Here is a 17,870-nt window from a genome sequence, read left to right as displayed (position 1 = left end):
TACTGGTGGAAACATTGGGACAAAATACTGGCAAATTTTAAAATAATGTGCTGGTCACGACACTTTGGAATTTAACTTGGTAAGTTGCTACAACATGCTGCAAACATTACGTTGCAACTACGTTCCTGTAATGACTCTCTGGGTATGCATTAAATGTTTGGAATAAACTCCCATCAAAAATAAACAAGCAATTTCTGTTGACAGTTTTAAGAAAGAGCGCAAAACTTAATTTTATGATCATGCTTTTAATTTTGCCTTTTGAAAACTCTGTTTTAAAATTTTTATTTTAAATAATTAATGAACTATACAATTAGTTTTTATAACATTTATCATCCAATTTTTTTCTCTCTCCAGGACTTTATTTTAGCTCCTTGTGTCCCCTGTTTTAATGACCTGTGTTATTGATTTGTTGCCTTGTGAAGCACTTTGACCTGCATCTTGTTATGAAAGGTGCTATATAGATGCTATTATATAGCAGGTGCCTGCTAACATGGTGATAAAACCATGTTAGTGTATTAATTTGTTCCTCTGTACCTGTCATTTTATATTTATATACTTTCAAAATATTCTTCTGCCACAGAGTTTTGTCATTTGTTTTATTAGTTAAAAAAACCAAAACTCAGTCATCACATCACCTATTGTGCATCACAATCATAGCATATAAGCCCTTCTGAAATGTACAAATCACATTTTTTGCCAATTTAAGTCAGTTCCTACATGTAAACAACAATTTGTCAAAGATGTGCAAACTTGCAAAATGGGTGGATAATCCTATGAACAGATCAATCAAATCTTAATTAAACCACCATTTCTGTAGAGTGGCAGTTGTTGGGCTAAATGGGTGGTTTCTGTTGGTTTTGGGTGTCACCCAAGAATAACCGCACATAGCGGAGGGTGCAATAATCATTTGTGACAGAGAGAAAAGTAAATATGACTTGGCCCTAAAAAGTTTGCATTAGATTTTGCTTATAATGATAAAAAACTCAAATATTTAATACGTGTTCATTTGATCAGAAGCCCTTGGGCAGGGCAACAGTAAGCTTGGTTTAGTAAATGTACACACATTGTGGATTTAGATAAAGGTGTGCCCTCGTTATTGTTGAACCTAATCAACACTGACCAGAGATGGCCTTATTTAAAAAAGGTGTATGGGTTTGACTGATAAGAGAGCTGCCAGTGTGTTATGTAAAGTGTGAGAGAAGGGCATTCCATCCAGAGTTTAAATGACAGACAATACACACAAATTTGTTTAAAAACTGTTGTATTTCAACATTCAGCAATACAGTCAGGAAATTAAAATAGCCATCATCCAGTGAAGCCACTGTAAAATGAAAAAACATTCATTATTGAACTGATTTTTAATCAAACACCAATTAGTCAGTGCACATTATTGTTGAGGAGAACATCACTTACCAGCCAGGAAAGTTGGTGAGAACCCATGACCCGACTGAACTGTGAGAGTGGAGGTCATTAAGGTTTCCACAGAGACCACACAGTTTCCCTGAGAACCAGAGAGGCACCTTGACTGTCACCATGGTAATGCCAACCTCTATTTCCAGCTCTGACTCCATTCCAGCATCTCTCCTCAGAATCACTGTGACCTCTGACTTGTCCTGGTTCACACCAGATGACAGGGACACCCCTGATGACCAAGTGTGAGGCAGGGACACAAACTGTCCATTCACCTGTGGGGTCAAACAGTGACAACCATTGGAAAGTTTTAGTTTGTAGCCATCCTTAGATTAAATTCATCCCTGTTGGTGCAACCCAGTCTAAGAATTTCATCTCAGAGTTTAGTAAAACTGTGTTTTTAAGATGAGTTAATCCAAATTTAAAAATAAACAGAGCCCTGTTGCACAATGCAAAACTAATCTGGAAATTAACTGGAATTAAACAGGGTTTAATCAATATGGAGCTCCTAGGGGTGTAACGATTCACTCATGCATCCAAAGCATCAGACTTTAAAATCTCAGATATGAGTGCATCGGTTCAGACAGCCTGTATCAGTAAAAAGCTGAACATGAATCGGAAACAAATCGATGCAGCACTGGTGTATTGATACTTCCTATTAGGATGCACATACATTTCATTTTTGGAATCAAGGACCTGCCACTGTAACTTTCCTCTGTTTTTTCCTCCTCCTTGCTCTGCCTGCACCGCTCTCACTAGATGCTTGCTGCTGCGCTCACACAAAACAAGCGCTCCCTCCTCCCTTCTCCTGCGACAGAAGTGACATTGTACCGCATCAGACCAAACTTTTATAACAAGCAAGTGTAGAATAAGTTTTGGGATTTATAAGAAAGATGGTTTGCCAGCTATCCAAAAAGGAAAAATGCTGTTTTGTTTGCCAGCTAGCTAGACAGCTGGTTAGCCTACTCATGATGGCTCAGCAGAGAATTATTTTACTCAATCTTAATACAGTAGCTTTTTAAAAATTAAAAAAGTGGAGATTTGATGTCTTTTAATTCAAAGCTAGTTTAAAAGTTTGGTGCAACATAATTTAAAGTTAAACCATGATTAAATCAGGTTTAAAAATAAATCCTATTTGTGGAACCCAGCCTTAGTGGGGTTATACCTTCACTGTGCCATCCTGTATGGTGAATGATGAGCCATGCATGAGGATCTGAAAAACAGAGATGAGCCTTGAGGAGCTGCCATCACAAGGTCCGTAGTAAGAGATCACGCTGAACCACTGCTCACTCTCCTCATCACAGAGCGACATCAGACTGTAAGATAACTGAGGTTCCAAGATCAGCTGCTTCCCACTGAGTGTGGAGACTTTGAGGCTGTCCCTGAGTTCACAGACTTCAGGTCTGTTGTGACAACCCCACGAAGCGTTCTTCAGAGCACACTGCTGCCCCGGACTACAGCCCGCCTCCTCACATATCACCCCACTCAAAGGGTGGCACCAGCACCTCTGGGTACAGTCCTCCGTGTACCGTTCCTCATCCATCTAGAAAATGGAGACAAGAGAAACAAATTCTGTGGTTGTTTTGAAATACTTCACATGAGCTTTGATTAGTTAATCAGTGGTGGAATATAACAGTGAATGTAACTGAATTTGTACTTCAGTACTGTACTTTAAAATGCAGCAAAGTAGAAGAAGAAAGGGTACTTAAAGAAAAGATTAGAGGGAAATATTATACTCAGTGGTGACTGGTCAATAGAGGCCACTAGGGCACTGCCCCTATCCCAGAACTTGAATAAGACTTAATTACTTTGAAAAATATATATTTTACTCACTAAACATACAATATTATCTTTGCTCATTTAAAAAAAAAAAAAAAATACAGTATATGATTATAACTATTCTTATATTCAGGTGAGTTTACACAAATGAAAACACTTATGAGCATTATATTAATGTCCATTATCTTATGTCCATAAATCCCTGTAAAACTTTCAAGTCCTGCATTAAATTCTTGACTTAAAGATCTAGTGTGTAACAGTATTTTTACAGTTTGGTAAAAGTATGATACTTAATGCTGTGTACATTTAAGGGAATAGGCAAGCTGCTGTATTAGAGGAAGCATTCAGATCCTTTAAGTGTTAGTATTTAGCTTGTGTAATTACCTTGATATATATATCATGAAGAACACACCCACACTGACTGTAAGGTACACACTCGCCCACATCAAACACATTTCCAAACTGGCACTGGCAGCCTTCTGAACAGCCAGTAGCTGAAGAACTAGGCAGGAGCAGAGCGGGGCATGAATTGGAGCTCGAGTCAATACAACCCCCTGGGCTGCTGCGGTCAGGACACTGGAGAGCTGGTAGTAGTAAAAACAAATCATTTAGAGTGGATTACATACTCTACTTTTACAAAATTAAACCTAAATGATTCTTTTACCACAAGGAGTGTTCTCTCTCCATGGTCCTACTGGTATTCCTTTAGCCTGGCAGGCTGCAGCATAGGCTTCCAGTGCTAGACACGCAGCCTTTTGACCTGCGCCTGCACAAACTGCCCTCGTGCACATGTGTACATAAACATCACGGTCCACATCACTGTTCCAGCAATGGTTGAATTCAATACTGCTCATCAACAGGATGTCACAGATCATGCGGTCATGTGGGGACAGGTTGCACTCATCACACTCTTTCCCACAGGTGTCAGTGCAGTGCTGTCCAGGAACTTCTGCCCAGCTGTGCAGGAGCTCTGCATAGCTTTTGGTAAGATGACCTCCTCTCAGTTCCAAGTCGTCATACCTGTCCCCATTGAAGTTTCCACAGAGGCCTGATGCTGTGCTGTCAGAGACTTGTGGCACAGTTAACCTGAGGTACTGGGTAGAGGACAAGTCAATTCTCACCCCAGATCGTGTGAGCATGATCAGTCTGTTGCCATCTTGGTATGCTTTGAATTCTCCGTTATCAAAAGGCACGATGCGTTCTTCTCTGTTTATCTGAAAAGCATAAAGACCAGTTAAAGCAAAAGTTTTTATGGAGGCTGAGCTGCTGTGGACAGGGTCGGCAGCAAAAACAAACAAAAAAAATGTCAGTTCAAAGAAAAATGTGTGTTATATTTAATATTTTTACTGCGTTACTTTGCTGTCAGCAGTGTTAGTAATTTGTAACTGTAACTAATTACTAAATTTCAGTAACTTGCCTAAGGGTACCTCTAGGGTTCTCCACATTAAATCTACTTTTAAATACCTTTATAATACCATTTATGAATTTTAAACCCTAAAACAAAACATACAACAATTAGTAACTAAGTACTTTAATAAAATATAATACTACTGTTCAGGTGGCAAGCAAACAATCTTTTTCCTTCCTTGACAAATGACTAATCTGCACCTGCTCTAACAGGGGAGAGGCTGCACTGTAATAATTTACATCAAAACGTTCAGAGAGAGGCCCTTTTTTCCCCCCAAGTGGCTAAAATACATTTTGCTATTGACCAACAGGTTCAACAGCAAAACGTATTTTAGCAGCACAGCAGCACATTGCTTAGCTTCTCTCCTCTGAGGGCATGCCAACCAGCATCGACTGCAGGCAAAATACTGACTACTACTATTTACTATTACTATCGATAAGTACCTCATACATGTACAACCCCACTTCAAATAATCTGAGCTATCCCATTAAGGGTGCAGAGACTTTATGCAACTTATCTTTAACACATTAAGATAGATAACAAAACTTACCTGTATTTTAAACAAAGTTTCAGGGTTAACCGACACTTCCAGTGAAAGCAAATGGAACACTAGTCTGCTAATTGTGAAAGTGCCAGTCGTATCCTTTTTAAAGCTAAGTAGGAGAGTATAGTCATGCACAGTTTTAGAGGAGAGGACTGACAGTACATAGGTACAAGTGCCATGGTGAGGCAGAATAACACCATCAAAAGTGATGTAGCCGAAGCCTGCAAACACTTGGCACACCCCATACTGCAAGGCAAGGCTACCATTTACTGAACAGTTCTCCATGGGGCTGCAGGTTACTTCTCCTCCTACACATTTACACTTTTGGCAGCTTTTCTCAGAGTAGAAGTGGCCAGCCGGTTGATAATGTCCCTCGTGTATGCAACCACAGTCAGAAACCGGCACACACTGGCCATCACTCAGGACGTAGCCGGGGTCACACTGGCAGCCCTCCTCACAACCTCCACTACAATTTGCTGGTGAGGACAGTCCAGGGCACATGACAGGACAACGAGGTCCACACAGTTCATAGTGGCTATTCTTAGGACATGACATTCCTAGCAGGAGAGAGGGTAAAATATGTCTTACTTTAGCTTAACAGAATCACAAAACATTTTACACATGATTTACTGCTTTATAAATTTACATTTCATTCTACCTTAAAGCAGTCAACATGCAAGTTCCATTGCACCCCCAAATTTCCAATTTTTTAATGACAGTCTGCTTGACAGGAAGTCGCCAGAAGCCTTTCGAATGCTTAAAAACTCAAACCTTGCAACTATTTTTGAACCTGAAAATATTTGGATTTCATGTTGCAACTGGGCTTAGGCATGGTATGACGACTCTATTGCATTGTGTATAACCTGTCCACACCTACAAAAAAAGCCACTGAAGCTATACCCTAAACCAGGAATTTTGGCCATTTTGAATTCTGCGTGCAATTTGTTTTTTTTGTTTTTTTTTTGCCATTATCATGATCCAGTTACTCGAGATAATCCACAGACCGTGTTATTGAGCAGTTTCATGTAGGAACTACACCTACATCTTCCAAACCTTTCAACCAAAACTCAGCAGTTCACACAAAAACAATCTAGATAGATAAATAGCACTACAGATAAGAGCAAAAATATGCATTTTTGAGTTGGGGGGGTGAACTGTAAGTGTTTTGTGACATTTTTCTAGTGTATAGGGATATTCCCACAATGGTCTATAATGCAAAAGTGGACAAAAATGTTCACAAAAGCCAACAAGTGAGCACTTGATAATTCCTGAACCCAGAGAGACATTAAGTATCACTAAATCATTAGCATTATCACATTAAATGTCTGATCCGACTCCAAACAGTGTCCACAGACTCAAATTTATCAGATGCAGAAAAAGACTGCATACGCACCACAGAAAGTGTCACTCCTCCAGTGCCTGACAGGCAGTCGAGCAGCCTGGCAGGCAGCTGCGTAAGATGCGATGGAATTGCAGAGTGCTGAGTAGTGTCCATCATAAGAGCAGGTATCTGCAACACAGTTGTGGAAGTAATGCCTGGGACTTAACACTGAAGCGCAGTCTGCAAATGGTCCGAGCTCATTCAACAACACCCCACAAAAATCACTGCCTTCGAAAAGCTTCTGTGCCTCAGCAGGACAAGGCTTCAGTCTGGAGGAACAGGTGGGTCTACAGGACTCTGCTCCCTGAGACCTCCAACTGTGGGCAAACTCTAGTGTGTTTTGGGCCAACTCCTCATTAGGCATAATTTGGTCATCAGCGAGGTCACTGTTTGCATTCCCACAAAGACCAGAGACAGAGGAGGCATAACTGCTAGGGAGGATGACCATCAGTGTGCCGACCTTGTAGACAATCAGCTGTAATCCCACATCAGTGTGAATGACAAGGGATGAAGGTGTGTGGTAGGCACTGACATGGCCTGTCTGCTTAAAGTATGGCAGGGGCTTATGCAGTCCATTAACCTGAAAATGAGAAACAAAACTGAACTCCTTAGTCTTTAACATTCTTCAAAATGAACCACTGTAAACAATCTATGTTCACACATATGCCTTAGTGCTCAATTCAGACAGAAAAAGAAAAATGACAGCCAATTTGACCCTATAAAATACTCACCCAAACCTTTCCTGGGTCATCTTTTTTCACCGTCACATCCAAACCATAGATTGAGAGCGTCAAGTCAACGCTATGAAAAAGCCTTTTGTGGCAGCTTGCATCAGAGATGGTAATGCTGAATGGTGTTAGTCCAGTTAGGTTCGAGTTTGTTTGAACCAGTGAATATGCACAACTGTCTCTAAACTCAAAATGATGCCCATCAAAGGTGGTAAAATGCAGCCCAGTAATAATGGTACAGTTCTGGGATTTTTCAGGTTGACACACCCTCTTGTGATGCAGCTGCTTGCAGACCATTCCTCTGGGACACTGTGCTTGGCGGCAGTGGACGTTTCCAGGAGCTGGTCCACATGTACAAACCTGGCCACAGTCATCTGGTACCCAGAAGGTTGAGTTGAGGCTGTGGTATTTGCCTCTGGAGTCTGTGCAGCCACACTGATGTGGATGCACACAGCCAGTTGGACTCCTAATGAATCCCGGGTCACAGAAGCAACCGTACGCACAGGCCTTATTACAGATGGTGGTATTCTGTTCACACGATGGAGGACAGGCTGTGCCACAGGTCTTGTAGTGGCTGTTTGGTGGACAGTGCACATCTGAAATGATTCATTGGTGCATCATTTAAAGATTATATCACAAGATAATTTGGATGCACTTTTACAGTACACTAATACAGGATGTAACAAGCCATACTTTAAAGAATCTATTATTATTTCTAGTTTGCTAGTTGTCTTGGACCAAAGGAGGTGTCTGAATCAAACTAACAGAGTAGCCACAACTGATGCCCGTTTTAAATCGAATCACATCATCTGCCTATAGTATTAAAATAAGTCTGTATAGTCAATAATGGACAAATTATCCCCTACCGCTATAATTTTGGCCTTTACTTGGTAGATCTGGCTCACATTTCAAAATGGTGAAGTAGCAGAAATGTTATTTCACTTAAGTTGAAAGTACAATTCCATTGCAAATTGTCCCTAATTACTGTCCAATAAAATCTATAAGGGTCCCCCAGTGAGAAATACACCTTAGACAGTAGTTAGGGACACATTACAGTAGAACTGTACTGTAAACTGAAGTCTAGGCTCTAATAAGGGTGTAACAGTGAGAAATGCACTTAAGTTTACGGTAGAGTTCTGTTGTAATGTGTCCTGATTTACCCTCTTATAAAGTCTAATAATGGTCCAATACTGTCTGATAAAGAGCATTTTTAGTTTGTCTAGTTTGATACAAAATACAGCTTATTATATCTTATAAGCACACTGTAAAATAAAGTGACATCAAAAATTTTAACTGAATTATATTACACTCCTCTACACAACTACTTACCAGCTGTTACCTCACCATGGTAGCTGTCAGATTCTTCACAAACTACAGAGTATGCATGCATAGCTTCACGAAGAGCAGCTTCTAACTCTCCATTATGCACAACACAACTTTCATAGAAGGAATCCGAATCAACTTGACTGTGACAGTGAGAAAACGGACCATTCTTATCACTGAGCACTGCACAGTGCCTCCTGTGACTAGAGACGACCTCAGGAACAGCATCTGCAAGCAAGCCCGCTTCATCCACTTCCTGCTTACAGCCAGTGCAACAGTTATGGTCCCCATCAAAGAGCTGGTAAGACTGAGCGAGCTCCACACTATTGTTGATGGGAGGGGAACCAGGCGTAGTTACAGAATACTCATCTTGAGAATCACCGTTGAAATTGCCACACAGTCCATAGACTTTGTCCTTGTAGTGTGGGTCCAGTTTAAGAAGGACAGTTGAGTTCCCATCGAAGACTACATGCAAACCAAAGTCAGTTTTCAGTAGAGTTCTGCCCGTCTTGTAAGAGACCTGAATCTTACCCCGCAACAGATTAACAGGAATATAAGTCACATGACCATTAACCTGAAAACAAAGGAGATTAGTGAGAAAAGTTAACCTGAGCAACTTTAGGGTAACATTTTATAATAAGCATTCATAAATGGTAAATTGATATTTAATAATTCACTGTTAAAACATTTCATTCTAAAATTTAATTCAAGCATTTTTCAAGGAAAGCTAAAAACTCATCTCACTCATTTTACTTTGGCCTTTAACTAGCTCTGACTTTCCTGCTACAGACCTGGGACAATTTTGCAATTTGTGTCACAGTTATGCACTGCTGCACTTTAAAAATTAGCATTTCCTTGATTTTATACACTCCATTTTTAACTTTAATGTAATTTTTAACTGGGTGTATTTTCCATCCTATGCATTCAGCACATTCTTTCTACATATTCCAATTTTTATTTTTATCAATGAGTTTTATTTTCCTTCTTATTTTCCAGTGATTATGTCATTCTATTAGTATTTTTATGTTCATTCTATTTCTTTTATGTGAAGCACTTGGTGCATGCGATTTCTTTGCAGTAAAGCACTTTGGGCTACATTTCACATATGAAATGTGCTATACAAATAAAGTTAATTATAGCTATAATTTATCATTTTATCATTGGCTTGCATAATATAAAAGAAGTTATATTTTGAAGCATAGCTGATAGGAGACAATATTACATTCTGATTACATTAGTGAGTCATTTTATTGTTGCATATATAACAAAAACATCTCAAACAATGTTATGGCATTACTGATAATTATAAAACATTAAATTGTTTAACAATGAAATAACCATCTACAGTTAAATTTTCCATTTTTAATGATGGTTCTTATAACATGTTACAGGATGTTATTCAAAAACTGACATTTACTTACACGTATGCTGTCCTTTTCACTGCTGAGCTCGATGATGAACCCATAAGTCTGGACAGTGACCACCTGAGTGGAGGTTGCAGCTCTGCTACCATGGTAGTCATTCTTTTTGGATACACTAAAGGATGCCAGACCACATGCTGCCCCTTTGCTGGCTGTGAGCAGATAGGTACAGGTACCCTCAAAGTTATAGTTGAGCCCATCAAAGGTGTGGTAATGCTGGTTTCCCCAGGTCCAGCACAGACCCTGGTGGCTCTCACAGACAGGCACACCATTGCTAAGGTGACATTTCTCTGTTTTGTCACATTTCCCCTCGCATGGATCTGTGTTGTGCTCTGCTTAAAAGAAAATACAGTAATTTTAACTTTAACAATATGAAAAGCAATGAGTGCACTAGCAAACAATTTGGTATCAAAAATATATATATTTTTTAAATACTCACCATCCTTGTAGCAACCCATGATTCCTTCTAAAACTGTACAGTTGTGCAGTGGAGGACATGAGTACTGCTCACAGACAAGAGGGGGTCCACAGGTGCAGTTAACAGTACAGTTTTGTAGCAGTTTGCTCTCAGAGGCCTGAAAACAACCCACAACATGAAAGAAACCAAAACAAAATATTTGAAAAGGTAAATTTAAATATTACAAATAACAAAAATGGTATAATACAGCTTTTTCACAGCAGCCATTTTGACACGAAATGGTAGGGTAAACGTGTTACAATGATGCAAATCATGGTTCCATTCCATTCAGGTCAAACAGAGTCAAGGTGCTACTATTGTGCATGTTGGCTCACGGGAAAGGCTCTTCTACACTAAACGAACAGAACTTCAAATTGAATCCTTGCCAACACCTGTTTATCCTACTATTGTCTGCATATTGCTGCCATTAAAAAAAAGCCTTTTCAAGTGAAAGTGTAGGAATAACTGAATTAACACTTTTCTAATTAGACTGCACACAAACTGTATGTAATTCTGACCTTAAACCTCTTCCCATCCTGTATGCAGCCGCACTGCTCTGCCGGTACACAGGCATGGCCATCATAAAGGTGTCCAGTATCACACTGGCAACCTTCCTCACAGTCCCTGGGGCACTGCACTGTCTGGCTTATCTCAGGACACACTGAGGAGCAGGCGTTGGCACACTGGCTGTAGTGGCTGAATTGAGGACACTGTTGAGCTGCACAATAAATACACACAACATCTGGTGTTAAACAGTATTTTTTCCTGCATTTAATAATTTAGAACTTTAGTGACATTTAGACAATCTACCAAAGTGTTAAACTTACCACAGCCTGTTGTGTTCATCCAGAGGCCAACCATTGCTCCTGCCTCCTTACATGCTGCCTCATAGGCCCACAGTACATCACACAGGGCACAGTGTCGCCCCTTTGCAACACAAAGGTGTTCCATGCAGAGAGCATAGTATTTATATGGGCACACTGAAGAATGACATGAGGAGAAGGGTCCCCTGGGATGGGTCAGAAGGCCACAGTACAGGTCAGAGGTGTACGCTGGCACAGGAGAGTGGCAGAGTTCACATGTGCTGTCACATGCGTCGCTGCAGGATGATTCAATATCAGACAACTTCCATGATGGCCCAAAAATGTCAGGATCGGAGATGACAGTGCCATTAGGCAGCTGCAGGTCATCTGAGGGGTTGTCATTATAGTTCCCACAAAGGCCGCAGGTTGTCTGGCGGTAAATGTCAGGGATCTTCACCACAATCTGGCTTCGTAGGTCTGAAATAACCTCAACTGACTGTGGGGTCTTGATAGTTATACGTCCTTTTTTTTGATGCACGGTAATGTTGTTCTGTGAGAACGGCAGGTTCTCATAAGCTCCATTTACCTAAGTGAAATAATTGACATGAAAAGGGACAGTTCACCCTAAAATCAAAAATGCATATGCTACTTATTTCCATCTAGATTAGTTTTGGTGCAAGTTGCTGAGGTTGAGCACCACAAACCAAGTGCCATTTAGTCCCATTATACTGGAAATTAGGCAGACCTCTCTTCGGCTGATATCTCCAAGACTGGGCAACTCGTACCAAAACAATCTAGATGAACAAACGGCACTACAGGTGAAAGGAAAATATGTATTTTTGAATATGGGGTGAACTGTCCCTTTAAACATAACTCGTTTTTACAGCACATGCAATCTGTAGTGTATGACTTCACAATGCATAATAAGAGATGAACAATAAATCATGTTGAAGGTTGTTAAATTACATGAATTACCTGAATTTTTCCAGGAAAAGATGCTGACATCGTAAAATATATTTTATTGATTTGAAGGTAGATCCATCTGCCCTCACTATAGTTGCCGTATGCAGCAATCAAAATGGGCCCCACATCCAGTTTCTTGAGAGAGCATGTCTGCACCAGGGTGTAGTTACATGAACCATGAAATTCAAATGTCTGTCCATCAAACGTGGTGTATTGGGATCCATCAACAGAGCAGCGTGCCACTTTGGGTTTGGGGTGGCAACCTTGAACACCCCTAATGAGCTTACACTCCTCATCCTCTTCGCAGGAGACATTACGACAAGTCATGTGTCCTCCAGCATGGCATAAACAGCTTTGTGTGCATGTAGACACCTCCTGTCCTGCCTGGAGGTATTCTCCATGGTGAAAGCAGCCACAGTTTTCTGGAGAGACACAGACACTGCCACTGCGAACTAAACCTGCTTCACAGAGGCAGTTCTCCCCTGTGTTTGGAGGCACCTCTACTGTGCTATTCTGCCAGCCAAGGCAGAGGTGAACAGAGGCAGAACTCATGTTGTAACTGGTGCTGGAGGGACAGGACGAGTCTGTAGAGATACAGAGAGACATCAGTCACTTAGGGCAGGAAGACGGAAAGATGTTGTAAAGGTTAGGGTTGACCAGTGATGCATTAGTACCATCTAGTGGTCCAGCAGCAGCTGAAAGGTTGTGGCCTCAACACCAATATGATTCACAGCACACTATATCCACTTTATAGTACATTTTTTAAAAAAGGGACAGTTCACCCCAAAGTTAAAAATGCATATTTTTCCTCTGGCCAGTAGTGACATTTATGCATCTAGATTTCTCTGGTGTTAGTTCATTAGCATAGGAAATATCAGCTGTAGAGATGTCTGTCTTCTCTAGAATATAATTGAACTAAATGGCACTCTTTTTGTGGTGCTTTAAGCATCACAAAAATAAATGTAAAAACCTCAACAGCAATGCTGGTCTCCAGGAAGCAAGACTCAGTAAGTCAAGATAATCCAATGACCTTGTGAGCAGCTTCTACAACAGAATTTTTTGATGAAAATGGCACAACACGTAAGAGGAAAAATAAGCATTTTGATTTGGGTTGAACTGTCCCTTTAACTTGCAATGAATACACAAGCAAACAAACTTTATGTTCTGTAAGTACCTACAGACATATATCTGATTTGTATGCAAACAACCTCCATTCTCTTTTCCTCATGTTATGTGATCAATATCAAACAATCTAAACATGATGAAATGGCATCTTCAAACGCTCCATATTTCATTTGGTGTGCAATGATGCTGAACTCCAAACAGCACGGTAAACAATTGTAGAGGATATTTAATTTAATTCACTCGGAGCACATTAACACTCACAGCAGAATCCAGGGCTCCTCCAGGCATAAACTGGAGCCTTGTGGGAAAGGCAGACAGCAGTATACTCTGCCAGGGAGTGACACAGTGCAGGCTGGAGACCTCCATGAAGACACAGGTCACTGACGCAGTGCTTGTAAAAGCTGGAGGGGTCCACTTTGCCATGACAGTGCCTGAATGGTCCATTAACTTCCAGGATCTTCCCGCAAGCCTCCGGGTCAGAGAAGCGGGCCAGACGCTCAGATGAACATTTTGGACAACTTCCTCCTAGACAGCCCTCCACACACCATGGATTCTGCCCACTTCTCCAAGCTTCTTCAAAACGATCAGGACTGAGATGCTCCCCTGTGCCGTTTTCCACGAGGTCATCAGCGGGGTCAGAGTTAGAGTTACCACACAGGCCGCAAGTAGAATTGGCATATTTACTGGAGAGACTGATTCTAACTATGCCCTCTGTGCTGACACTGAACTCAAAGCCCACGTCAGTATAGATGTAAGTGTGCAGCCCCAAAGAGAAAGCCAGTGCAGTGGGGCTGAGGTGATAGGGCATGTTCTTCTCAACACCGTCAACCTGTAGAGGGTGCCAAAATTGCATTTAAAAGTCAGCACAGGGCAACACATTTTCAAAAGTCTGGTTAAATTAGATAGTACCACTTTAAAATGAGACTACCCTTAAATTATTCATAAGTGGTTTATATTTTACATTAAAAAGGTTATTAAAAAGACACACATTAGATAAAAAGGGTAACAATGACCTGTTGCTTGCCAAATAGTGAGCCCACATTTCTTTGTACTGCTAAAGGAGCAATATACAACAATTAGTAGTACTGCAGTCAAAATAGGAATTTGGAGCCACAGACAGTATATTAAAGGTTGAAATAATATTAAATAGACCATCTATGTTTGAAATGAGTTGTTTCTCAAGGAAGCTCAGGCAGGCTGTCAAGGTAAAGCTAGGTCTGTTATCCTGAAAACAAAAGCCCACTGCTCAATACAAACTCTGGAGGCCTGCATTACTGCCTGCCAGACTCTGTTAACATATTGCCCAGTTCATTAATTTTTATGAAGGAGTAGTTGTGTATAACAGTTGATTTCTTACAACTCAAAAACAGACAAGATATATTTTATTTGTTATAAGTTACTGGAATTTAACTGCTGTGAACATATTTTAATAGTCAAATTTTCATTTGGCACATCAAATTACCAGATTCAGACACTAGGCTTTAGCAATATTGTTTACATTGATGTTTTCAGCATGCACCGTTTTACACGTCACAATAATGCTGCCCTTTTGCCAATTCTAAATGGTAGTTCATTCGTAAGATTAGCAAGTAGTTAATTGATCTTGCCACACCAAAGTATGAAAATTACTTGGAATAACTTGTTTGTAAATGGGTTATGAACACTTAATGTGTTTATAATTGTTTATAAATATTTTAAAGAAATGAAAATATAATATATAGCAACAACAGGATACTGGCACTCACCTCTATATTCTCAGTGTTTGTGCTATTTAGCTTCACAAGCACACCACTCAGATTTACCAGGACATGAAGTGCTGACTCCAGGTGTCCATCTGTCTGTAAGTGAACTTGAACAGCATCAAGGCCTTGTTCCTGTCCACACATGCCCACTAACTGGTACTGACAGGTGCCATGAAAATCATAGTTGTATTGGTCAAAGGTGACTATGTGACCACCAGCGTACATGCATGTCTGCTTGGCGTGAGGCACACAACTTCTGACATCGTCCTGAAGACTGCAGTATTCGTTTGGGCCACAGGAATCTAAATGGCACAGCACCTGGAGGGTGTTGGGGTTACAAACGCACCATTCAGTGCATCCGTCATCAGCCCAGAATGTCTGGTTGCTCTGGTAATGGTTGCCATTGTGAGTGCAGCCACACTGGGACAAGGGGACACAGGTGTTGCCATGCAGGACGAACCCCGGGTCACACTGGCAGGTCTCCACACAAGCCAGTGTGCAGGGCCTTGAACTGAATGGGTCCTGACAGGTGGCAGGGCAGGCTGTTCCACAGGACTGATAATGGCTATTCAGTGGGCAGGACATGGCTGATAGGAGACACAGAAAGAAAATGCTCAACAATGTGGAGAAAAATACACACATTACTGACACTGTAGGTTTTAATATAAGCAGCTGTTGGACTAAGTGCAAGTTGGAACGATAACTTGATAAAAAGGTATATTTAGAAACCGTTTCTGAAGATTGCAGCGTAGTTGTGTGAAAACATCTGCATATAAAAATGAAATGACACTTGGAATCAATTAAATGTGTTGATTTATCAGAGACATTTTAAGTCACAAGTACTGAACTGCTAAAATCCACTTAATCCATTAATGCCCACAGTCAAATTGTACACTTTCCTTCAGTGCTGTAAGTGCTAGCTGACCTGAACACAACTCCAGTGAAATTTTTCAAAACTTTTCAAAAACAACAAAAAAAGTACACGTAATTTTTTATAATTAATTTGTACTTAGTCTCCAGTCATTGAGTGCATACATTTGAAATGCAGATTTCTCTGATCACACATTCAACAAGAGTTATATAAAATTCTTTTTACCATTCAATTAAAACCAACTTCAATGTCATTAATGTACTTGATCCAGTGTAAATCTGATATTTACCTTGTTAAATTAATTTTAAATCATCTGGGGTTTTTTTTTGCAAAGAATCTACTTTGGTACATGTTTATCATGCTTTACTTAATAGACAATTAAGGCAAGATATTTGTATAATCAAAAATGTTTTGATTTTGTCAAAGCCAAGTGGCTACACATGACAATTTCCACAACTAATTTTGTTTCCACCTCTCATAAATATGATGCTACGGGTTTATACTAAATGATACTAAATACAGTCATTAGTCATTGATGGGTTAACTGCAACACAAATTTCAGCTTACGGCAGAAAGTGCTGTTCCTCCACTCTCCAATGTGGGTCTGGGCATTTTGGCAGGCGGCAGCATAGGCCGTCAGGATCAGGCAGAGGTGCTTCTGAGTGTCATTACTGGAGCACAGGTCAAATATGCTCACTGCTGTGGCGATTTTAGCATAGCTAACAATGTCGCGGCACAAGTAGAATGGATTTTGTGGCGACCAAATGTACTCATGCAGGGAGAGCCATCGACTGGCTACATTTTTCTCCTGTAGCTGTTCAGCAGAGCAGCGTGGGCATTTGTCTCCGCAGTCTGCTGAACACAGAGCTTCCTGATCAGGAACTCTCCAGCTCCAGCCAAAGGTGGTGGCATCAACATCCTCACCCTGTGGGGTCCTGAGGTCGTCTTCTTCGATGCCATTATTATTTCCACACATACCATGGACCTCTGTTGTGTTAGAGAGTAGGATAGTGGCGATATGATAACAGTCGTACTTAATTTGGATTCCCAGACTCGTGTCCACAACAACAAACATGCCACTCTGAAAAATCTTGACCAGTCCAAACTGTAGAGTCGCAGGCAGTAGTCTTTTATCACCATTTATCTGTTGACAGAGCGCAAACATCTTGTAAACATTAGGTCAGAATGCATTTCTCATCCTATTTTGTGGTGAAAGTTTAACCCTTGCAGTGTATCTACGCTGCAAAAACCCATGAGCAACTGCTTATTTAAAGGTCAAATTGAGTTAATAATGGTTGACTTTCATTATATGATGAAATGCCAAAGTTAAATCACAAACTAACAGGAAGGCTGGCTAGTGATGTGATGTGTTTGCATCTCCAAATTCAAACTCACCCAAACATGGCCTTTTTCTGCTCTGTAGATAGTAATATTGTCTTTGGCCACTTTGACATGAATAGCTTTAATAGAGGAAGCCTCGCTGGGGGTCCTGTCTTTCTGTACCCTGACCCAAAATGCATCATCATGCATGTCATTGTCACTGGTGTCATTCAGTATATGGATCAGGGTGTAGGTGCAATTTCCTTGGAATTCAAACACCTTTCCATCAAAAGTGTAGACGTGGGCACCTCCCAGTAGCCAGCACTGGGTTTGCCGAGGTTGACTCTGGACAACACAGGTCTCTCCATTGTCACAGGTCTTATTATCATAGTTATCAGCTGAAAAAAATAAAAGAGGTGGAATATAAGATTAATGTCAATTTAGGGAGAGACACCTGCAGACAGTTAGCCCTTTCAAAAAAAAAAAAAAAAAACTACTGTGAATAGAGAATTATTGAGTAAAGTTCAGAAGCAAATCTTATCTACAATAGATGCCAGCAGAACTACCAGCACTGCAGTAGTGGTAGACCAGCATA

At 40.6% G+C, this 17,870-nt stretch overlaps 1 protein-coding gene across 1 annotated transcript in view; it reads right to left on the bottom strand.

Moving 5' to 3' along the window:
- Nucleotides 1–1,244: 1,244 nt before the first annotated feature.
- LOC146321347 (IgGFc-binding protein-like) overlaps nucleotides 1,245–17,870 on the bottom strand; it is a 30,400-nt gene continuing 13,774 nt past the window's right edge. Inside the window, exons 12-29 of the mRNA XM_084726461.1 lie at nucleotides 17,351–17,673; nucleotides 16,523–17,099; nucleotides 15,088–15,671; nucleotides 13,604–14,171; nucleotides 12,230–12,801; nucleotides 11,279–11,840; nucleotides 10,970–11,169; nucleotides 10,434–10,569; nucleotides 9,995–10,329; nucleotides 8,580–9,147; nucleotides 7,254–7,846; nucleotides 6,535–7,102; nucleotides 5,148–5,698; nucleotides 3,854–4,403; nucleotides 3,574–3,773; nucleotides 2,576–2,953; nucleotides 1,414–1,685; nucleotides 1,245–1,321 (exon numbers count right to left, since the gene is read on the bottom strand). Coding sequence (XP_084582587.1) covers nucleotides 1,306–1,321; nucleotides 1,414–1,685; nucleotides 2,576–2,953; nucleotides 3,574–3,773; nucleotides 3,854–4,403; nucleotides 5,148–5,698; nucleotides 6,535–7,102; nucleotides 7,254–7,846; nucleotides 8,580–9,147; nucleotides 9,995–10,329; nucleotides 10,434–10,569; nucleotides 10,970–11,169; nucleotides 11,279–11,840; nucleotides 12,230–12,801; nucleotides 13,604–14,171; nucleotides 15,088–15,671; nucleotides 16,523–17,099; nucleotides 17,351–17,673 — 7,553 coding nt within the window. The 3' untranslated portion in view covers nucleotides 1,245–1,305. The remainder of the gene's footprint in view (nucleotides 1,322–1,413; nucleotides 1,686–2,575; nucleotides 2,954–3,573; nucleotides 3,774–3,853; nucleotides 4,404–5,147; nucleotides 5,699–6,534; nucleotides 7,103–7,253; nucleotides 7,847–8,579; nucleotides 9,148–9,994; nucleotides 10,330–10,433; nucleotides 10,570–10,969; nucleotides 11,170–11,278; nucleotides 11,841–12,229; nucleotides 12,802–13,603; nucleotides 14,172–15,087; nucleotides 15,672–16,522; nucleotides 17,100–17,350; nucleotides 17,674–17,870) is intronic.

This window comes from Lutjanus erythropterus, chromosome 9 (assembly GCF_056507025.1).
Source record: "Lutjanus erythropterus isolate fLutEry1 chromosome 9, fLutEry1.hap2, whole genome shotgun sequence".
Taxonomy (NCBI): Eukaryota; Metazoa; Chordata; class Actinopteri; order Lutjaniformes; family Lutjanidae; genus Lutjanus; species Lutjanus erythropterus.
This window is presented reverse-complemented; position numbering and strand designations above follow the sequence as displayed.